The sequence below is a fragment of the Aedes albopictus genome, chromosome 3, assembly GCF_035046485.1.
Source record: "Aedes albopictus strain Foshan chromosome 3, AalbF5, whole genome shotgun sequence".
NCBI lineage: Eukaryota > Metazoa > Arthropoda > Insecta > Diptera > Culicidae > Aedes > Aedes albopictus.
This window is the reverse complement of record NC_085138.1, coordinates 305380119-305404177: the sequence shown is the minus strand read 5'-3', so window position 1 is coordinate 305404177 and position 24059 is coordinate 305380119. Positions and strand designations below refer to the sequence as shown.

General features: G+C 39.2%; 2 protein-coding genes across 2 annotated transcripts; one reads left to right on the top strand and one right to left on the bottom strand.

Moving 5' to 3' along the window:
- Window positions 1-20043: 20043 nt before the first annotated feature.
- LOC109418506 (waprin-like protein) lies at window positions 20044-20821 on the top strand. The gene is made up of 4 exons (XM_062842364.1): window positions 20044-20161; window positions 20248-20307; window positions 20387-20563; window positions 20648-20821. Exons 1-4 carry the CDS (start codon window positions 20158-20160, stop codon window positions 20752-20754), a joined length of 348 nt encoding a protein of 115 aa, XP_062698348.1. The 5' UTR covers window positions 20044-20157; the 3' UTR covers window positions 20755-20821.
- Window positions 20742-22211, bottom strand: LOC109413078 (uncharacterized). The gene has a single exon (XM_019686746.3). It carries the CDS (start codon window positions 21793-21795, stop codon window positions 21262-21264), a length of 534 nt encoding a protein of 177 aa, XP_019542291.2. The 5' UTR covers window positions 21796-22211; the 3' UTR covers window positions 20742-21261.
- Between the last annotated feature and the right edge of the window lie 1848 nt (window positions 22212-24059).

Below are 24059 nucleotides of genomic sequence, written 5' to 3'. Positions count from 1 at the left end.
TTTTATGCACGATGAATGATTACAGAACATTGTCTACGTTACTCAAAAAGCCTCAAAACACCCCTCGAAAATTCATGGTCCATGAATTGGGTGATCTAGGTCATCCAAACTACTCTGGAATTCATTTTCTAAAGATCTAAAAAATATACCATCGTTTGTGTTCACTCTGTCCAAGAAATTTAGACACGTTAATGTCCATTACACCTCACAATGCTATGAGCAACTTGATATTGTGGTAGTTGGACATTTAGTGAAAAACAAATGGCCTCCAATACACTTTGATGTTTGACTTACGATATCTACATACTGTCTCATGCTTTAGTTGTGAAAAATTTTCGTGGAATGTAATCTATAGTGCTGATGGAACCTCAGTGCACATCTATAATGCTTTTGGTACATTTATGGGATATTCCAGGCTTTCCGAACTATTATGGATTTGGGAACTTCAAGGTCTACATGCTCTACTCTTGTTTTTCTTCACTCTATCGGCATAATTCTTCCACGATTGTGTCTGAAGCACCTTATTATATTACAAGTATCTGTATTTGTTGCTAAATATTTGGGTGTCCACTGGCATACGAATGAACCCAATGTATTTTGAAGTATGGGTCGCAATATCTGTAAATCTTAGGATATTTTTATTGTAGCGAATGCTCGCTGAATATAATCTACGCTACTCTTAGAGCCTCAGGGTGAAATTCTGATAACTCCACGATTACCTCTGTTGTATCTCGTAATGTTTTGAATATTTCTTTGTGTTGCTTGTGCATCCACTGACATACAAATGATCTTTATGGTATTTGAAAGTGTCGGAAATTACCCAAGCATTCCTCTAGGCGTTCATCGGAAATTCCTCCAGGAGTCCCTCAGAAATTCATCGTGATGTTCTCCGAGAACTTCTACGAGTTCCTAGGGAATGCCTCAGGACTCAGGAGCTATGCTGGAATTCCTTCAGAAGTTCCTCAGGAATTACTTCAAGAACTTTTCGAAAAATCCTGCAGGAGTTCCTCGGGAATTCCTTCAGAAATTCCCCGAGGATTCCACGGGAGTCCTCCAAAGATTTCTCCAGGCATTCCCTCAAAACTCCCCAAGGAAATTTTCTCAAGAGTTCATCCAGAAATTTCTCCTGGGATTCCTCCAAGAAGTTTTCCAGGGATTCCTCCAGGAATTTTCTTAGGAATTTCTCCAGGGATTCCTCCAGCGATTTCTCTACAAATTCTTCCAGGGATTCCTTAAGAGATTCCTTCAGGGATTCCTTCAGGAATACCCCCAGGGATTCCTTCGTGAATTCCTCCATGAACTCATCAAGGAATTCAGTCAGATATTCCTCCAGGAATTCCTCTAGAGTTCCTTCAGCAATTCATCCAAGATTCTTCCAGGAATTTCTTCATGAATAACTGCTAATTTATGTATGAATTCATCAAGGGATTCCTTCAGAAATTCCTCCACGGTGTCCTCCAGAAATTCTTCCAGGAGTTCCTCCAGGAATACTTCCAGCAATTCCAACAGGGGTTCTTCCCGGAATTTCTCACAGGGATTCCTCCTTTAATTATTTCAGGGATTCCATCAGTCATTCCTCCAGGGATTCCTCCAGGAGTTCTTCCTGGATATACTCCAGGATATATTCCAGAAATTCCTTCAGCAAATTTTCCAGGAGTTCTTTCAGAAATTACTCCAGGAATTTCTCCAGGAATGACTCTACGAACTCCTTCTGAAATTACTTGTTCCGGGAAACACCCCAGAAATTCCTTCAAGAAATATTCTAGGAATTCCTCCAGGAATAATTACAGGAATTTCAACAGGGATTGCTGTAGGAATTACTACAGGAATTTCTCCAGAAATTCCTTAAATTCCAGTTCTTGTGGGAAATACCTCACGTGAATTCGGAATAACTTGCATGAATTACTCCATGAATTCTTACAGGAGATAATTCATGAAATCCTCCAGAAATTCCTCCAGAAAAAAAATTGAAAAAAATAAATTCTAAATTTCCACGCAGTTCAAGGAAATCCTTAAGGAATTCCTCTTCACAAATTACTACATGAATTCTTGCAGAAAATACTCCAGGAATTCCTCCAGGGTATTCTCCAGAAATTTCTTCAAGAAATTCTTGAAGAAATTCATGGAAGGCTTCTTGTAGGAATTCTTGGAGGAATTCCTGGAGAAATTTCTAGAGAGATTCTTGGAGGATTACCTGAAGGAATTCTTGGAGGGATTTATAAAGGAATTTTGACATAAATATTGGAGCAGGTCTAGGAGAGATTCTTATTAGAATTCATGTTGGACTTCTTGAAAGAATTTCTGAAAAAAAATCCTTGAAGGAATTTTCGGTGGAATCCCTGGAGTTGTTCCGGGAGTATTTTCTTGAGGAATTTCTGGGGGTTTCCTGAAGAATCTAGGAGGTATTCATAAAGGAATTTCTAGAGGTTTTTTTAAATGAATTTCTAAAGGAATTTCTTGAAAAATCCCTGGAGGAATTTCTAGCGAAATTCCTGAAGGGATTATTGGCAGATATCTTAGAGGGTTCTCTGGTAAGTTTCTTGGGAAAGGTACAGTAGGAATTTTTGGAATTCCTGGAGGGATTCTTGGAAGAATTCTAGACAGATGTCTTGGAGGAATTTTCGGATGAATTCTGAAAGAATTTCCAGATCAATTTCTGGGGAAATTGCTGGAGGAAACTCTGGAGAAACCGCTGGCGAAATTTCTGGAAGAATCCCTCGAATCCTGAAGAAATCCCTGGGTTAGTTGCTGGAGGAAATCTTGGAAGAACTTCTGAGGGAGCTCTGGAGGAATTCCTGGAAAAATACATGAGTGAACTCCAGGATGAATCCATGGAGGAATCCATGCAGGAATCCCTGGGGGTATTCCTGAGGGAATCCCTGGAAGAACTTCTAGAGAAACCGCTGGAGGAATCCCTGGAGAAATTCTTAGGAAAAATATTGGAGGAATCCCTGGAAAATTTCCTGGAGGAATTCCTGGAGGAACTCTTGGGGAAACTTCCTTGATGAGTTTTTAAGGAATGCATGAAGAAATCCTTGGGGCCTCCCGTGGAATCCTCGGGGAATTTCTGAAGGAATTCCTGAAAAACTCCTGCAGGATTTTTCGAAAAGTTTTTGAAGTAATTCCTGAGGAACTCCTGAAGGAATTCCAGCATAGCTCCTGAATAAATTTTCGAGAAACTGCTGGGAAACTCTTGAAGAATTTCACGGGAAGTCTTGAGACATTCCCTAGGAACTCGTAGAGATGTTCTTGGAGAATATAACGATGAATTTCTGAAGGACTCCTGGAGGAATTTCCGAGGAACGCCTAGAGGAATGCTTGGGTACTTTCCGACACTTCCAAATACCATTTACAGAACATTTGTATGTCAGTGGATGCATAAGTAACAAAAATACTCAACAAATTATGAGATACAACAGAGGTAAACGTGGAAGAAGTACATCAATAAAATAAAGATATACAAGAGTAGAGCTTGTAGAGTTTGAAGGTCTTAATTTCCCACTGCGCAGTGGGGTAAACTGAACCCGACACACGACTAAATTCATTTTCTCAGCTGAGTTTCTGCCAACGGCTGAGACCATTTTCGCTTGGAAAAAGTTTGCTGAATCGATTGGTGGGGGTCTCATTGGCCGGAGGCCTCACCCTGGCCAGCTAGAGGGCCGGAATCAACCCGAGTTCCTTACGGAAAGCAAAATCTGTGTCATCCAAGAATACTTTCGCACCCGATATTTATTCTGAAGCCGCAAATCAGAAGTCAACCGCACTCCGGATAATATCAGTTGCATATTATGGTCCAATTGTGGTTCCGGAACAATCCGGGACAACTCGGAACATTAGGGTGGGGCTAATTTAAAAAAAATCTCGCAGTACAAAAATGAGCGATTTTGGTTGATCTTTAGGGGTTGCGGAAAGGGTTTGAGTGAAATTTTTGCTAGAGCAAACTTTAAAAAACATTTCAAATTAAATTTTCAAACATAATTTTTCCAGACTAAGTCGGTGATTCTAGAACCCAGTTGAGCCAAATTTGTGTTCAAAATTGTTATATTGGTTTCCGAGATGTTTGAAAAAAAAAAAAATGTCATATTTTGGTATATAACCTAAAATACGACATTTTTTTTTCAAATATCTCAGAAACCAGTAGAGATATCGCAATTTTGAGCACAAATTTGGCCCAATTGGGTTCTAGAATCTAGCCTGCTGTTCAGTCTGGCGCCATCCGGCAATCATCTGCCGGAAATCAAATCCTGTCAAGTCGTTTGTTTAGCCATTATGCACCCTCGGACTCTGATCCTGTGTATTTGTTGGTGGTTTCCTCTGCGGTGTCTGATGAGTCTGCCGGCCGTCTTCCTGGCAGATTATGGAGGATCACAGCATAATTTCATAGAGTCCAGGAAATTGGCTTTCTCAGTCTTCCCCTAAGCTAACGATTCTGGATAAAACAAAAAGGAAAATCGTCAAAATTGGCACAGTTGATTTTATGTCATCCGCATAGTTTCAATCGAGCAGGAGACTTGTCAAAACGACAAGGTTTTGTCACTTTGGTATACTCAAAACACTTTACCTCAGGCAAAATGAAGCGAAACAAAGAAAATCCAATATTGATGTTATTTGTTAACATGCACAGACGTCACACACGCAGATGTCGAATCACTTGCGGTCTTTTAACAGATAAATAACTACTGGAATACCAAAGATGGTATTAATTGAAAGCTCTCAGCGCCACCTAGCGACAAAAGTCTAAAACTTTCCTTTTTTGGATACGTTTGGCCAAGCTTTGCCATACTAATTCCAAGCTCGTTGAGCGCTCCTTTTACTTAATTGATTTTTACCATAATCTCTGGGAATCTCAAAACAGCCAAATGAGGAAGAAAAGATTTGAATTTTGAACTTTTTTTTTATATGAGTGTGGGTCACTGTACTGGTACAGTCTTGTGCCACGCACCGTTGACAGTTGCATAAGGCCTCCGCATATCATTCCAATCCACGCCTTCTTGCGCTTTAGCAATCACACTATCTTCGTGCTGCTATTTCTTGTTGTGATGGGTTCGTTTCTCTTCTGCTCGTGCCACCCTGAACCATTTTCCGTACAGGATGGGTACCGGCCATTCGACTGCTTGCCGGAATCAACTGCTGGTGTCACTCTTTTTGTTCATCACTTGTCAATGGATCAAGACGCCATCGTTATTGCCCAGTCCGACCGTTAGCTTCATCGAAGCATAAGGTTTCCACTTTCTGTCAGGACTCCAGAGCTATGTTGAACGCTTCTTTCAGGTTGTCGATCGACATACGCCTTTGCATCCCATTAGATACGAAATGCATTTATTTGAAACTGTTTAGGAAATACGATTGAGAACCACTTTAACACGTGTAAGCAATATGGCCTATGTACAAGCGAGAATTTATCAAACTTGAATTGAAAAGGATAATAATAGCCCTATCAGCACGCTTTATTGAACAGTGAAGTTACCCTTCCGATCCGACCATGCCACCACTTGCAGCTTTGCGGGGAAACGACAGTCACTGTATACACCTACCAGCACAGTAGATTCGATTTTGTTGATGCGTTGATTGATCTAGGAAGGTAGGTCAGAATCGACTTGCCGGAATACGGTGAAGCACGTGGAGCAAGTAGATTAGTCGGAAGCGATGTGCTCTGGGAAGTTTATTGTTTTTCATCAAAACCTAGTAGCGTGCTATTTTCCCATCTCTACCGCACTTTCATAGTGTGCAAAAGTTCGTTCTCTTGCCCAACTTAATCGCTAGAGAGCAATTTGCTGCTTTCTTTTGACGAACTGAGGTAATTCAGGCTTTCTGCGGAACGATTTGCCGCACAAGAATATACCTACTATTGCACGGAACTTGTGTTTCACTGGATAACAATCATGAAATCGATTCTCGAAGTTTAACCAATATTTTCATGCTTTCACCTTCAGCAACCCTTAGTTTATTGTTAATTCAGATGGTTTAATATCGGCTGGTCGTGTATATACCCAGGTAACCACTAAGCATTTGAATAAGCCGTGTATCAGCCCGTATTACGCATTTAAACTGCTTGCTGCCCTACATAAGCAGTTCGAATGCATAGCTGCCTTGAGTTAGCATAAGCTGTGCTGCTCAAAAGCTTTCGGCTGTTAATTGGCATTTCAACTGCTTGAAGTGGTTTCACTTGGGAGCATACAGAATGCTTTTCAACTGCTCTTTAAATGCTAGAAGCAAAAAGGTTGGGAGATATGTTACGCATTTGGCAACATATTTTGTCTCTCTCTTACAGAGCCTATGCTTCTGTTTACAAATTTGTGCATCTTATTTGTTTCTTCATTTTCCCCTACTCATCCAAACGCACCAAAGAAAACATTACTGCAACTGGATTGCATTGGGAACTTATCCATAAAAAAATCACCAATTATTTATCATTTCGTCGGAAAATATGTGCCGAATAGGTGGATGCTTTGGTGGATCATAGGATTGTTTGAAAGAGGGAAGAAACAATCTTATTCCACAGATATTTAAAAGAAGGGATCGTAATGCTCTACCACAATGAAATATCTCTATGAAAACAGGTTTTGGATGTTGAATCTGAAGCTGTTATCGAATCATTCTTTATATTGGCGATTAAATCAACGCACGCCACCAGGACAGCTTTAGCATCGTGGATCAGGAGCAACAGAATCCGAAGCAGATATGATTAATCAATCTCCGGATCGTAAGTTCAAACCTACATCACTACAAAAATCAGCAAAAAAGTACCACCTAGCACCGGCTGGAATATGGAAGGACGATGAAGCGGGGAAGCAGGCTTAAGAGAACGAGAAGCAGACGTCAATCTATTTTTGTTTTTTTTGCTCGACGAGAAGTTACGCTTCTTTGACATTTCGTCACGACGTTCCTGAAGGGATAGCACTAAGACAGCCCGTTATTTTGCCAAAACCTGCTGTGAGGTAGCACTATAGGTGCATATACGGCTAATTAGCATTTAACGCCTTGTCGTAAAGGCTACTATAATGCTGAAGGAATGCTATTTTAAATGCTTACTGGTTACTTGGGGAGCAGCGTTAGCGTGTTGTATTTTGTACAACACGTTGAATAAATCTCGCTTATTGTACTCAGCATTAACGTGGTGCTGCCGCAGGTAGTCAACCGCGCGAGTTACGGAAGGATAACAAAGCCAACGGAAACCTTATGAGTAAGCAAAAAAAAAAAGCCGGAAGATGTCAATTAACATCGAGAAATCAAAAGAAATTCCATGAGTTCGGCAGGTTTGGCAGGCTTCTAGAAATTCTCATACAAACAAGTAGGGAGATTATTCTATCTGTTCGGCAGTATGCTCCATATATCATGCCACTCAAAACGAACGAGTGAAGCTCTTTTTCTTTGTTTCTCATTTTTGTATTTTTTCTAAGAAAAGAGTGAGTAGTCTGGAACCATTTGGGCAGGTGGGCCTATTTTGGGCACTTGCTGCTATAACTCAGTCAATGTAAAACCGATTGACTTGAATTTTTGAGCATGGCTAGATACCGTACGTATCTGATCCTGTCCTAAAATCAAGTCAATCGGTTCAAAACTGATAAAGTTATATCGGCAGCAAGTGCCTACACCACAATCGGTGCTTTTCAAACGATGTCCTATACCTACACACAGCTAATACAGTCGGATCTCCTATTTTTTTTTGTATTAACGAGATTTTTAACCCTAGGCTAGTTCATCTCGGGACCCACGTTTTACTTCCCTTCACATTTTGTGAGTATGTCGGGAGTGGGATTCGATCCCAGGTCCTCGGGCGTGATAGTCAAGTGTTCTAACCACCACACCAGGTCCGCTCCGGATCTCCTATTAGACGCTGCCACCCACTTTACCCCCACCGCGTTTTCCAGGCTGTTTTCTAACCAATTTAGTTCATTTTTGTATGTGATGAGTCTATAATAAGCACTAACAGCTGGATTGGATGCAAGACAGCTGAGAAATTGTGGTGGGCGTGAAGTAGGTGTCAGCGTCTAATAGGAGACCCGGCTGTGCGAAACGATAATGAAACGATAATAAATGTTTACATTCAAATGCATTGTTTGAGTTTGCTGTGCAAACAAGTTTGAGCTCTTAATCTACATTGTGCCAACTTTGGCGAGATAGCTTTTCGTTCTACATTGGTCTTAAAGTTCAGTCAAGCTTGCTGTTGAAGGCATTTTTTTTGTTGGACTTGAATCAACAGACAGACAAATATTCGACATTCTGGAACCAGACCCAATGCAAATATTTTTTTATTAACTGATAGACCACAGTGGTGGAGAACAAACGTTTTGTATTTGAAGATGGCTGAATGAAGTAGAGCGAAACGTTATGCCAAAACGATTTGGAAAGTCTTTTTTCACCGAAAAAAATCAACAAGTTTCGAAACGTAAACCTTATGCAAATAGTTTGTAAACTTGGCAAACCATGATCTGAGTTCTTTAGAAGACTATATCGACAAGCAAAAAAATGGACAATAGTATTGAGTGATCACACTAGTTTACAGCATTTTTGAAATCGGTAAGCTGATGATCATGTTTGGTGTAGAATCATGCCCTAAGCTCGAAAACGCGAATGAAAAAAAAAAAAATACAATAGAGCGGAAATTTTGTCGACTTTCCATACAAGCTTGATGTTTGAAAACGATTTTTGTTCTATGTATTTTTAAGCAAAGTCGCTCACTTCGTTCATCTCATTTTCCGTAAGCAATGATTCGATTGAGCTGAATTTTTTACTGTAACTCGGCTACATATAATGTATCAAATGAACATTGAGAAAAAAATTTTCAATTGTTTTTTTCTTATTAAAAATTCATTTCTTCATATATTTTTGGAAATTTTGCTAAAATTTAAGGAGATCGTTCCTTGAACTAGTCAATATATTGAATTTCATCAATCTGACGCATTTAGAAGCGAAAGGTATTATATTCAGCTTTTAATTTATGGAAAAAGATTTAAACTTAGGGTAAGTAATCATGAGTTGAACCAAATTGCAGCTTTCGGAAGCATTGGGAATTTTGACTGATGTTTTCACCCTCATGGAAACAATTTAATACGGTAAAGTCTCAGATATATGAAAGCCACGGGTATTAGCTTTTCGTGAAGTGGTAAAAAGTTTATATTTGCACCAATTCCATCGAAAAATTTAATTATTTGTCAATAATGATTTTAATCTTAATTAGAACCATCGTAATCATGATTTGAACCAATTTTAAGGACAATCGTCTTGACATCCCGCTTTAACAGTGCATCAAAACTTCAAACACACAAATCTCAAGAAGCAAGTTTAACACAACAATGCACAATGTGAAAAAATAGGTATAAAACGCGAATAAATTCAATACCTCTGCTCGGAGTGGATGGATTCGAATGAATTTTTGATACAAACTGCAGAAATCCCTACAGTTTCAGATAAGGAGGTTGTCATTCGCAGCACGTTGCTGGAAATCTATATTTCGGGCCCGTTTTACCCCATTTTCTCTCTTTTTTACCTCTTTAGGAAAATCCTGGAGTGCAAAATAAATAGTTTATTTAATTTGTGTTTGTGTAAAAACTTCCGTAGTAACGAATGGAGCTGGTTTAGTTCACCGCATGACCTTGAAAATTGTAATATTTTCAAATTACCCCGACATCCCCTTTTCTTTATAATTTCAAATGCATCTTCACCCGAAGTGGAATGCAAACCATAAAAGCAGGACCAATCCTATGTCAAATTTCCGATACTGTGGAAGTTTTTACACAAATACGAGTTAAACAAGGCATTAATTTTGAACGCCAGGTGGGAATAGATGAGGATTTCCTCAAAAATGTGTGAGAAAGAGAGAGAGAGGTAAAACGAGCTCAATACACTGATTTCCAGCATCGTGCGGTGAACAACACCCTCCTTATCTGAAACTATAGAGATTTTTACAGTTTGTGTCAACAATTCATTCGAATCCATCCACTCCGAGCTGAGAAACTGAATTTATTCGCGTTTCATATATATTTTTTCCCACTGTGCAATGGGTTGATGGGTGAAATCGCAGTGATTTTTCAATTACTTTTTTTCAATTATCAAAACGCTTCATCCAATGCTTTTGAAGTCAATGCTACCAGATGATATTACGGAAAGCCATTTACCAACATTTTGGGGCAATATTTGTCCAAAAAGTGTGTCAGTTTAATGAATTTCGAAATGGTTTAAGTTAAGATTATAATTTGACTTGTTCAAAGCTAGATTTCTTACCCTAGTTGAACGAAACACAAGATATTTGAATTTAAGTAAATTTCATGTTTTAAAAAAATTGGACAGATCGGTGAAGTACTAGATTTGTAGTAATGAGCTGAATTTTAGTATGGTGAGAAGGTCAATTCTCCATTTCTGCAATGAAATGGTCCAAGAAGCGTGGGTATTATGATTCCTTGCCCAAATTGATGCTGTTTGAGCAAAAATTTGGATAACTATGTTGTTTATGTTGCAAGGAATGGAAAAAACAGCAGTCGGTCATGGCTATGTGCTCAGCTTCCCGAAAAAACAGGGTGCTGAAGCCTTATTGCATGCAGATATTCGGTGTATTTAGAGCAATCATTACTTTACGCAAATTAAGGTTGATACCAGTATAATCTTAATTTGATTCTATAATTGCCTATTTCTACTTTAAAACAACTTTCAGTTTGCATGTAATGTAATGTTTGCTCTAAATACACTGTATATCTGCATGCAATAAGGCTTCAGCACCGTGGTTACTTGGTCTGTACTACTGAATGTTACGTTATCTTGCTTTCTTGCATTTCATCCGACCATTCTTCCTCTGGCATAACGAAACAGGAAACCAGATGTAGATTTACGGTCCCTGGAATCTTATGTCCAATCAGCATCAACGAACACTTCCAGTTGAGAAGATTCCGCACCTAGTACCAGTGTGTGATTGATGGTTCCGTTCTGGTAATGACTCGCATCGCTTCATTCCAGTCAACATGAGTTGGATTACTGGTCCTACGTCCGAGGATCGATACTGCAAAAGCCATAACCGGTCTGATGTTCACACCAGACATCAATCCCCCGAAAAAGCTGAACTACCAGTTCAGTTGTTTGGTAATGCTTCCCCTGAAATACCACTGATACTCTCTGAAACGTCTTTGACACTCCCTGAATTGCCATAGAGAACCGCCTCTGAGACCTCCTGAAAAGCGCCTGAGATATTCATGTACCACCTTGATAATTATTTCAAGCATCCGAGGCTCTTTGTAACTCCTTTGCAACACCCTAAGTTACCCTGAGACCCTCTGGAGCTCCCCTGAAGCCCCCTGGGACATCCTAATACCCCCTGAGTCCTCCTGAAACGTCCTTGAGACCTCCACATATCCCTTGAAATGCCTCCGAAACGTGCATGGTTTCCTCGGAGGCCCCTTTTTTTTTTCTTTATTTATTGAACATTGTCTTTCGAAAAAACGTTATAATACATACTTCTTACAACTACTTACAGTACTATTTACTAACAAATATTTTGTAAGTAACCTTATTGATTTCCATTTGTTTTCTCTCCATACAAACATTTTTTTAAAACGATTTGAAAGCAGAACCGAACTGTTTTTTTCCAAAAATATTCTGTTATTCCACCGAATATTTCGTAATCTCCTAAGGAAATCAAACAAACTGCCGTTTTTATAGTGTTTTATGTTGTAACAAATTGCTTCGCTGACTATGAACAGAGTCACTTTTTTAATATTGCTTTTATCTACTGTTTCATCAACGAACACTTGTTCAGGAATCCTGTAGTTCAATTTGCATCTTGAAATACCCCTGAGACCACCAAGAACACCCTTAAATCGCGACCGGACCCACTAAAACGCCCCTGAGACCTCCTATAACACTCCAGAGACCATCTGAATGGCTCCTGAGGTACTCAGATGCTCCCCAGAAACACCTGAAATGCCCTTGAGACTCTCTGAAACGCCCCTGGGACCTCCTGTTAGAGATACTCCCTGAGAAAACCTGAAACGCCCCTGAGATCCCTGGTATCCCCTGAAACCCCCTGGAATCTCCTGTAATGCCCCTGAAACTCATTTAAACTTCCCTGAGATGCACTGAAACCGTCTGATATCCCGAGGCTTCTATGGGACCTCATGGTACACCTGAAACTTTCTGGGATCCCTTGAAAACCCCCTGGGACCCCAGGAAACACCCCTGAAACCTCCCTTTGCTCTCCTCTATAAACGCTCCCTGGCCGCCGTTGTCATAGTTACCGTCATTTATGATGTAGCCGATAAGGTATCAAGGCATTGTGCTAGGATGCATTTATCAGACAATTTGGTCGACATGGTCGTTCACTTGAACTTTTTCACAATATAGGAAGGTCGTCAAGTTCTGTAATGGTTGAAACCGTAAGATGAAATAGTTTCAAAACCTTCTATTCAAACCACCTAACATTTCAGATTTCTTCTACCATTGTTGAGTTTTGCCTATACAAACTTTAATCAGACATTCCCCCGCTTTTCATAGAGCAATCAAAGCGTGCCTGCAAGCAGTTGGGAGGTCGCGAAACGATGGTTGGGAAGCTATGCTCTTGTGACTTTATCTTACTATTATCCGAGCCGAAACGAATAACTGACATATAACTGCAGCATACCAAAATCTGGTATCATACCAAAACAAGGCGTTGGTCGGTTAGCCTGGTACAGAAAATAGCTAAGGTTATGTCCATAAACTACGTAGATTCTAAGATTCAAAGGCTACACTCCGTATAAAAATCAATCATTTTGTATGGTTGATTGATTGATTTGTCTTTATTATAGAGACTTTCAGCCCTTGGATTTTGTATAGACAAAAGTCCATGAGGGAGAGTGGGAGGGGTTTGGTTTGTTTTCTAACATAGCCAAAAACGAATCTATGTAGTTTATGGACAGCGCCCAATTTTGCTATTTTGCAGCATTTTTTTTAGATTTTTTAGATTAGAAATTAATTATTAGAAATAATTATTTCATGTATTTAACCTCTTATGCTGTGCTTCCTAATAATTCATCCAGGATTTCTGGATGAATCAGGATGCTTGTATTGAATTATTTTCACACCTGAATTAGGTATTCTGTAGCTATTTTCTCCTGCTGGAGTAAGAAACCATAGGCTTGAGATATTGTGAACCGGAAGTACCCTACTATAGCTGTATGATCCTTTCGCATTATGTATGTGCACTTGTAAAGCGTTCAACAATTTTTAGCAGAGCAAATTTATTACCTTCCTTCCCAGTTCTATACGTACCTCCCTAGCCTATTTATTCAAATGACCTAAGCCTCCGGCAAGGTTCAAGACGGTTTATTTGCTTGCGTTGCGAGCGACCGGCGGTGTTAGCGATAGTGTGTATCATACGAGTCGTCGTGTGACGAAGACAACGGAAGGTACTTATGACTCGATCCGATCATCTAAACAGGTTTGTTTCTCTTTAGCTCGATCTTTTTGCCATTCTCAGTTTGTCGATCGTACGGAACGCAGCTCTCTTATGTACACAAATATGTACCTATCAGTAGGAACCACGTGCGCGCACTCATGCTTGTCGGCGTAGTTTCTGTTTGATCAGGTAGGCTCTGGTGTAGTAGGCGTCACCAATGATCGAGCTCCCGTTGTCAAACAGTTGTGTGCAGGCAAACGCAAAAGCAGATTCAGCAGCTGCCTCTAATTGATTTGTAGTTCGAATCCGAATTGAAATTGTCCTGATTCGGATTCGAGCTGCTCAGTAGATGTAGAGGCAGAGGTTGATTCTACGGAAGGCATGGTGGTAAGTAAAAAGTGTGTATGAGGAAAAGTGCCGAAAAGTGTTACTTTTCAGCACTCTTAAGAGTGCCGAAAAGTAGTACTTTTCGGCACACTTGCATTAGGGGTGAAAAGTAGGCCATTTCAGCATACTTCAGCCAACTGAAATGTTCTACTTTTCACAACGTAATTACAAAAAAATATATTTAAGGTTGAAGAATTCGTCATTAATATGGTCGTCATCATTGAAAATGCAAAAGCAGTTTTCTCGTTCAAAAATGAATCGGTTGCAGTGAAAATGTATTCACTGTGCTCTATTCACCACCCGCAACACAGTGAATACATTTTCACTGCGTAAATTTCAGTTTTGAACGAGAAAACTGCTTTTGCATTTTCAATGATGCCGATTGTATCAATGACAAATCCTTCAACCTCAACCATACCACAAAATCAAACAAGGAGACAAACACAAACCGTGTGACCTTAACACTACATAGGCAAATCCTGACTGACTGACCAATTGAAAACCTTCCAATCTTCTACCGTATCTTTCTGAGTCAGTTGCAACAGTGTCTTAATGGATATCATTTTCCGCGTACGGCTGGCAAACTGCTTCTGAAAGATTACGTACTCTTTTCTATCTACGAGTCTAGTGTAGAGGTTTCAACTCTATTCAGAGTGCAGCTAGAAACCTAGCAAAAAAATATTGAACAAGGCAGATTTATTAGAATTTCAACGCGAGGTTGATGTTTTTCATAATTGGTGTCTAAAAAGTCTGCTTGATATAAAAGTGTTACATAATATCCTTTACAAGGAAGCGCGAGCTATACAATTACAACTGCTTTCTGGGCAATGAACAAGTGGTAAGACAAACCAAAGTAAGAGATTTAGGAGTATTACTGGACTCTTATCTTTCTTAACTCAGTTATTCATAAATCTCAAAGTAGGGTATGTGTGCCATCAGTAATCTCACGCTCCCATATTCATCCTATTCGAAAACAAGCGATTATGGCACCGATTTATTCCGTTCTTTTTGTTTTCATGGGTGCTCACTTCTAACAAAAAATACAAAAATAAGAAACAAAACAAACATCGCTTCAATCCTTTGTTTTTCGTAGGATGAAAATGGGAGCCACATACTTAATAAGGGAACCAATACCCTATGCTTGGCTTTATAAAAGATTCAGCTATCATTTCAAAGATCCTTACACAATAAAGACTTCATATGTGTCATATGTGAGATCAATACTAAAATATTGTAGCATTGTTTGATGTCCATATCAAGATGTTCATTCAAATCGTATTGAATCTGTACAAAAACAATTTTACTCTTTGCTCTAAGAAAACTAGGATGCGCATCCTATCCTCTTCCGTCGTATGAGTCCCGGTGCTTGCTTATCAATTTAGAGACTCTTAAGAAAAGAAGGGAAATTGCATGTATAGCTTTTATAAACGATCTCATCTCACAACGCACTCAATCGGAAGATTTATTGACGAGTCTAAATTTTTATGCTCCATTTCGCTCTTTAAGATCACGTAACACATTTCAGCTCAAATCGCTACGAACTTCATATGCAATAAACGGACCAATGAGCTCATTAATGAATATCTATAACAAGTAATGCGAAATTATCGATTTAACTATGTCAAGACCACTGCTAAGGAAAGTCCTAAGTGGTAGATCTAATGACACATAAAATTCATTATCAACACAACAGTGAAAATTGTTAGTTCGGGCTCGCTGGTCGAAAAAAAAAACGGGCGCCGACAAGTGAGTCGCGTTCAATGTAGGTATTTCTGTGTGGAATAGACTAAAGGTTTCTGCTCCCTACACGGAGAGACGAAGGGCCCATATAGCCGAGGCGGTAAACGCACGGGTATTCAGCATGACCATGCTGAGGGTGACGGGTTCGATTCCCGGTCGGTCCAGGATCTTTTCGGAAATTTCCTTGACTTCCTTGGGCATAGAGTATCTTCGTGCCTGCCACACGATATACACATGCAAAAAGGTCATTGGCAGAGGAAGCTCTCAGTTAATAACTGTGGAAGTGCTCATCGAACACTAAGCTGAGAAGCAGGCTTTGTCCCAGTGAGGACGGCGTAACGTAAAAGAAGAGGAGAGGACGGAGAGACGAAACTACCCAAAAGTGAGTTCTTTCCTCCCAACTTCGGGGTTGCGTGCGTCAAGCCAATTTTGAGTTGATGGAATCGATGTTTTTGTTGGGTTGTTCCCGCTTGCTTCCATGTGAAAAAAATACCTAATTTTAAGTTTTTTCCACCCAACCGAAATTTTGACTAGGTTGTATTCACTCAAATTTGAGTACTGTGCTAGAAACTCAATTTTGGCTTGACGCACGGAACTGCAAAAGTTGGGCTGTTTCTCTCTTCACTCTCTGACAACAACAGAAAGAGCGCATGAAAAGGGAGATGAAAAAGAACTCAAAATTGAGTTTAAAAGTACCTAATTTTGAGTTTTTCAGTTTCTCCGTGTAGTGGAGTGGAGACGCGCGATAGAATTTTCTAGTTTTTGCGTCGAAAAGTGGTCGGTTGTTAACGGCGGTTTGTGTATATTGATCCATTGTCAAATCATATCACCAACCATAGGTGACTCCCGGACTGACAATGTACCTTACCCTACTAACAAAAAATTCCTTCCCGAGACAAACGTGGAGATGCAGCGATTCGCGGTCTTTATAACAACATTTGTCTTACTAACATTCCCTCCCATGCTCGATGACCGAAAGGACGTGGCCGGCGCCGTTATTGACCTTACTAAAGTTGAGAGCTCTCGAACTATACATTGAGAATAGTAAGCTAGTCCCAAGCCCTATTCTTTGATTCCTTGTGCAATTTCGATTGCTCTGGTCAATCACGGAGTAGCAACTACGAATTGTGCGGTCATGCTCATGCTCATGCTCTGGTAAAGGTACCGAAAAGTAGGATTTTTCGGCACTTTTGTAGGGGAAAATGCAACGCAATAACAAAAAATAACTATTTTTCCACTAGATCCTTTTATAACATGATGATTATAGCTGTGACAATCATAGATTTTCATTGAAGATGCAAGAAAAAAATAATTTACCCTAAAACAGATATTCACGTGTTATCATCGGCTTGTAAAATGGGCTAACCACAAACAATCACATAAAACTCACTATGTGGCGAACATGGCGAACATCAGTGAGAAAGCGACAAACAAGAATGAGAATGAAGCAAGTGCCATGAGTGGAGCGATTGACGAACCATGAAAATGTATTGAAAGTGTGGAATTCTAAAATGAGTTCCCTAAGTAATCTCACCCTCACAAATTCATCCTATTCGATAACGAGCGATTGCGGCACCGATTGATTCCGGTTTTTGTTTTTTTCATGTGTGCTCACTTCTAACAAAAAAAAAGAAAAATACAAAAATAAGAAACAAAACAAACAGCGCTTCAATCCAATCCTTTGTTTTTTTGTAGGATGCAAATGGGAGCCACTTGCTTTTTAAGGGATAAGGGTACCAATACCCTATATTTTATTTTAAGTTTCGCCGAAAAAAATAGTTATTTATGTAACGAGTTGCAAAAAGTTGATTTTTTCAGCACGAGTCGTACATGTATCCAACGAGGCTTGCCGAGTTGGATAAATACGAAGAGTGCTGAAAAAGTCGAGTTTTGCAACGAGTTCCATACAACATTTTATGCAATGATTTTTTCATAATGCAATCCATTTGAGTTGCATTATGTTCAAATGAGTTGCATTATGAACATTATACAACTATTTTTCATTATGCAACTCATTTCAGTTGCATAATGAGCCAGTTCGGAAAAATTGTCCGCTATGATACCAAAATGAGTTATATAAAATGTAAATTATGATACTGAATTGCATAAAATCATTTACGCTCCGTTACGGTTAACCCTTTATAAGGCAGTGGCAACTATATTGCCACCTACTGTTTGTATTTTTTTCTGTTTTATAACAATTTATTTCGAACTTTTTTTTTTGGTTTACGTAAAATTGGGATTACTAACAACGTCTGGTATTTTTTTGGTACTAAACAAAGCTTTAACAACAGTTTGGGAGCCATTTGTAGTCTCAAAAATGGCTAAATTTGACCACATGAAGAAAATTAGCTCAAACTTATTGAAAAATTATAGATTTGGTAGATAATTTAAGAAATAATCAAATTATGGGTTGGCATGAGCTGAACTACACAGTTTATATTATGGGTTAAGCCCTAATCCACTCTAGTCTCTTTTCCGGCTTTTTGTCGAAGTCAAAAGAAGAAAAGTACCCTAAACGGGCAGTGGCAAGAATATTGCCACCAGTGCTGGTGGCCTAAACGGGCAGTGGCAACTATATTGCCACCTCAAAAGCTCGCTTTTGGGGTGAACGGGCAGTGGCAACTATATTGCCACCAGCGTTTTTGGGCTTAACGGGCAGTGGCAACTATATTGCCACCTAGATTTTTGAGAGTTTCTTTTAAACAAAAATTCTAGATTGAGTTTAAATAAGGGCGAAAGTAACATGAGAGAGTTCTCTTCATCGACTCTCTCTTCTGCAAATTAACATTTACGATAATGTATTTTTGTTCATCACACCTTCAACTTATATTACGCGTTGACATTCGCGGATAATAAATATGTACAACGGTTTTATTATTCGCAATCTTATTAACACGGGAACGCGAAAAAAAAGTAATACAAGAACATAGGTGAAACTCAAAAGCAACGATTCTAGTTGTTTAGTTGTCCAGTTTTCTCGTAAAGCTACGGCGCGGGTTTCGTTTTTTTTTCATCATTGGCAGTAACACTAAACGGAATTGCATACAGTTTATTTTCTGACTGAGAAACGATAAGCTTGCGTTATTACGAGTTGATCCGACATAAGCGTGGCTTAAAAAATATTCATACCCGGTATACAGGGTGTTAGGTTCATGAGTGCAAACTTTTTAAAGGGTGATAGAGGACCATAAATGGTGAAAAAAATTGTTCTACGCATATGGTCAAATCTCAACCGTTACGTAGTTATTGAACTCCCCATGTTTTTGACTCTTATTGCCTTAACTGGCTATAACTTTAAAATGGTCAAACTTATCGCAGTTGTTTTTACTCTTATTCGAAAGATTATTGAATTTTCTATCAAATGGCATCTTTGAACCGATTGGTTTAGCTAAATAACTAAGTTTTCCAGAGCAAAATAGCTAAAAATAGCGTGTTTTTATGTGTTTATGTCCATTATCTTTAAAACATACGTAATAAATAAAAATTCTTTCTTTGGGAAAGTTGTGGCCCCTGTTCCACTCTACAATTTGTTCTTTGACGCCAAACTTCTAACTCTTATCGTTTTCTTGCAATTTTGATTTTAATGTGCAGCACAGTGCGCAAAAAAGTGCTTACCATGACGATTGCAAATTTCTGATCTGAAATGCGACGTTAAAATCGAAATTGCCAGAAAATGATAAGAGATAGAAGTTTGATCTCAAAGAACAAATTGTAGAGTGGAACAGGGGCCACAACTTTGCCAAAGAAATAATTTTAAATTATTACGCATTTTTCAAAGATAATTGACAAAAACAAATTGAAACACACAACTTTTAGGCTATTTGATCTAAAAAACTTAGTTATTTAACTAAACCGATCGGTTCAAAGATGCCACTTGATAGAAAATTTAATAATCTTTCGAATAAGAGTAAAAACAACTGCGATAAGTTTGACCATTTTAAAGTTATAGCCAGTTAAGGCAATAAGAGTCAAAAACATGGGGAGTTCAATAACTACGAAACGGTTGAGATTTGACCATATGCGTAGAACAATTTTTTTCACCATTTATGGTCCTCTATCATCCTTTAAAAAGTTTGCACTCAGGAACCTAACACCCTGTATAATTAAATTTAATACACAAACATACAATAAAATTATTGTATTCTTCCGACAGCCGGCTGGCGGAAGACTAAATCATATAAAGGGTTGCATAGCTCACACCACTTACCAATGTGAATCCAGATCTATGCAACTTTCTATCCCTTCCCTTCCCACTAACAAACTTCCTTCCTGTGACAACCGTGGGGATGCGGAGGTACACACGGTCTCTAGTAGCAACGGATGTCACACCAACATTCCTTCCCTTCCCCGATGACCGTAAGGACGTGGCCGGCGCCGGTACTGACAATATAAAGTTTTGAACCTTCAAAATTGCACATTGAGGATGGAAAGCTACACCCAGGCCCCATCCATTTGGTTCCCTGTGCAATGTTGACTGTTCTGGTCAGTAACGGAGTAGCAACTATGAATTGTACGGTCATCTCATGCTCATGCTCATGCTCATGCGTACGGAACGCAGCTCTCTTATAAACCAGCGTGTCATCATATCATCGTTGCTGTTTGTAGCTAGCTCAAGTGGATCATTGATTGCAGAGAACGGAAAAAAGTGGTTCAACTTTATCAAAATGGGTTGGTTCTAAAGTTCACATCGGACGTGTCATCACTGGTATGCAGTCGTCGAACAATCGATTAATTATGTCTTTTAAATGTTGCAGCGAAATTTCTGGTTCTGGGACTAGTTGCTTTGGCAGCGATTGCCGCAATCGATGCTGCCTGTAAGTATAGTAGTTCTGCAATCAAGTATGAGTGGTACTGAATAAAAGGTTATGATGGTGATTGGGTTTGTTTTTGCAGCATTCGGTCAGTGTCCAGTGTCTTCCAAGGTGCAAACCTGTACCCCAAAGTGCTTGAGCGATGTCGATTGCAGCACTAGTGGAGGAAAGTGTTGCCCAAACACGTGCAACTATCGATCGTGCGTCAGTCCCAACCAGCTAACGCAGAGCGGATCGGGTGGATCAAGTGGAAACAAGTGTAAGTATACTTAATTAGGGGATTTTTTTTGCAATGCTGATCGTTCGACAAACTGGTTTCTGATTGCGTATTATATTTCCATAGATCAATCAGGAGGTGCCGGAACATATTGCGGAAATGTGAAGTGCAGTGCTCACGAGAAGTGTGACTTGGACAAGAGTACCAAACGCCAGAAGTGTGTACGAGCTTAAGCTTTATTTGATCGAGAACGAATTTTACAAACTTTTTACAAATAAATAGACACTAAACCACAGAAAACAGACTTTCAAGAACAACTAGAACAGCTTTTTTAACGAGTGAAAAGGCATAAAAACACTAGTGCTACCTAACAGCATGTTACTTCAGTCGATGATAAATATGACTATGCAAATAAGTTTCATATTCATTGCTTGAAAAATATCAAAAATGAGCAGGATGTGACTTCAAATAACAGTCAAGTCTTTCAAAAGCCAATGCTTCTAAAACAAACGATTATCATGTTTGTTTTCTTTTAAAAAATCAATATTTTCTACAAACTTCTAACTAAATTTATACTTAATTTTGAATTGTTACTGTTCTTGTTTGATAATATATTAAGTCCTGCTCTATTTTGGGTTACTTTTTCAAGCTTTTTATATTGTTACTTCTTGTTTTACAAACTTTTTTGCGCATGTTTAAAATTGAGCTTGAAAATTAGTTATCTGTAGCTTGACTAGCATTTACACCTTTTTCGGATGCTTCTTATAAGCGGGTCGCGCAATATCATCGGCCGTGATCGAGTACGATCCGGACAGCGAAGATGACACGTCAGCCTTTCCATTGGGATCCTCCTGTGGTCCATCTCCAATGGGGGTGGAGATCTCCTTAACCACTCGGTAGCCTTTGTCGTCCGCCACGTAATGCACTTCACGCTTGTAGAACCCATCACTGTACGCGTACATTCCCTTCAGCGCTAGCCCTTCGCGCGTTTCCTGCCGTTGAACGGTTTGATCACTGATCGTGTCCGTGATCGATGAATCGTACGAATAGTGTGCCGATTTGGCTTGAATCTCCTCCAAGGACTCGTCGTCATCTTTTCGCAGATTCCTTTCGTTCTTCCTCACAGACTCCTGAGCAACGACTTCATACTTGTCACGATCACTTTTCACAGGAAGTACGTCCGATTTGACGCCACCAGAGAAATTGTTCTGGGGAGCAGCTAAGCTCAGCGTGACTAACGCGCCCAATAGTACGACTGTGCACCTGAACGACATTGCTCTTAATAGTACTCTAGAAACAACACTAGTTCCTTTTCCTTGCCAGCCTGATCTATATATTGAATTTTTCGTCCAAGGTCATAGACGAAGACTTCACGCCACACATAACCGGCCCGCCGCGTATAAAGGAGCGCTACTAGGTTGCTCCTCTTGTCGCCTTTTAACAAGTTGCTGTACCCATCTGAAATTATTTACCGCTTCTGCCTTGCATCGAAGAGGCCCATCATCGGTAAGTGCCGTTGGCACTCCGTCGTTCATATAAACGGTTAGTACAACACACGTCTAGAAGTATGGAAGAACAAGTTTCACTTTCTTCTTCGCTCAGGCGCCGTTCAGTGGCAATGATCTTGCTCCGTCTTAAGTTCAGCATAGGTACTAATAACCGCGAAAGTTCGATAAACTCCGCCAGATAACGAACGAATGATGACATGAGCGAGGATGCGCTTCAATGCCACTTGGTTGTAATGAATTGGAACGTTTTTGTACGGCGCAGTGATTGCATGCTGCTCTTCACTGTACCAAGTGAGAAGGATATAGGAATGCAAACCTGTTGAGTGAGCGGAAATGTTGTGATGTTGTATGTAGTTACATGTCATTTGGAATATTTAGCGTGTGAACTTACTTGCAGGCGATTATTCAGATGAACATATCCATAAAATATTACCATTCAATTTACATACACGTTTTTAATGATTTATCTCTCTACTCGTTGAAATTTGTATGCATTGAAGTCAATTCAATCGATACACCGATTGAATTGACTGGAATGCATAGTAGGGTAACCCGGGGTAATACGCACCCCCGGGCCCGGGGCAAAACGCCCTCACGCTATTTCATTATACAGGGTGTTAGCACTGACAAACAGACGTCATCTTCATATCACTTGGAAGAAAATTCTATAAAAATCATCGTCACGAAAACATAATTGCCCAATGCTGATTACGCAAACTCACTGAGTAGATGGCGGTAGTGAGCAAATGTCAAGCAGATTCAAAAACGATGTGAGCGCCATGAGCGAGAGATTTACGAACTACGGAATATTTGAATAATCCGTTACAAAAGGGAAACGATGGGAAATGAGCAGAGTAAGACGTCTGTTTGTCTGTGGTGTTAGGTTCGTGAGTGCAAACTTTTTAAAGGGTAGAGGACCATAAATGGTGAAAAAAATTGTTCTACGTATATGGTAAAATCTCAACCGTTACGTACATAGTTATTGAACTTTCGATGTTTTTGATTGATTGATTTGTCTACATTTAAGAGCCAAGGGCTGAAGGCTGGTTCGTCTCTCCGTTTTTGATGATTATTGCCTTAACTGGCTATAACTTTAAATTGGCCAAACTTATCGCAGTTTTTTCCCCTTATTCGAAAGATTATTGAATTTTCTTAACAAATGGCATTTTTGAATCGTTTGGTTTAGTTACATAATTAAGTTTTCTAAAGCAAAATAGCTCAAAATAGTGTGTTTTAATTTGTTTTTGTCAATTATCTTTGACACTTGCGTAATAAATTAAAATTCTTTCTTTGGCAAAATTGTGGCCCCTACTTCATTCTACAATTCGTTCTTTGACACCAAACTTCTAGCTCTTATCGTTTTCTTGAAATTTTGATTTAAATGTGCGGCACAGTGCGCAAAAAATTGCTAACCTTGACAGTTGCAAATTTATGTTCTAAAATGCAATGTTTAAATCGAAATTGCAAGAAACCGATAAGAGATAGAAGTTTGATGTCAAAGAACGAATTGTAGAGTGAAAAGGGGCCACAACTTTGCCAAAGAAAGAATTTCAAATGAGTGTAATCAGTTTCGTACCTTTTAATTCCGCCCTATTTTGCTTATCCTTTAACAGTTAAGCGTATTTCGACTACCACTTGTCAAAGGATAAGCAAAATAGGGCGGAATTAAAATATACGAAAGTGATTACACTCATTCGAAGAGGGTATTCTGCTTAGAGGGTTCGAAAAGTCGGTACAAAGAAGAATTTCAAATTATTACGCATTTTTCAAAGATAATTTTCAAAAACAAACTAAAACACACTATTTACTCTAGAAAACTTAGTTATTTCACTAAACCAATCCATTTAAAGATGCCATTTGATAGAAAATTCAATAATCTTTCGAATAAGGGTAAAAAACTGCGATAAGTTTGACCATTTTAAAGTTATAGCCAGTTAGGGAAATCAGAGTAAAAAACATGAAAAGTTCAATAACTAGGCACGTAACGGTTGAGATTTGATCATATACGTAGAACAATTTTTTTTTCACCA

Bases quoted from the DNA above. Each gene is read 5' to 3' on its own strand.
- LOC109418506 (XM_062842364.1), top strand. The intron at 20,308-20,386 runs GTAAGTATAGTA...TTGTTTTTGCAG, and splicing joins TGCCGCAATCGATGCTGCCT to CATTCGGTCAGTGTCCAGTG. The intron at 20,564-20,647 runs GTAAGTATACTT...ATATTTCCATAG, and splicing joins TGGATCAAGTGGAAACAAGT to ATCAATCAGGAGGTGCCGGA.
- LOC109413078 (XM_019686746.3), bottom strand. From the start codon at position 21,795: ATGTCGTTCAGGTGCACAGTCGTACTATTGGGCGCGTTAGTCACGCTG.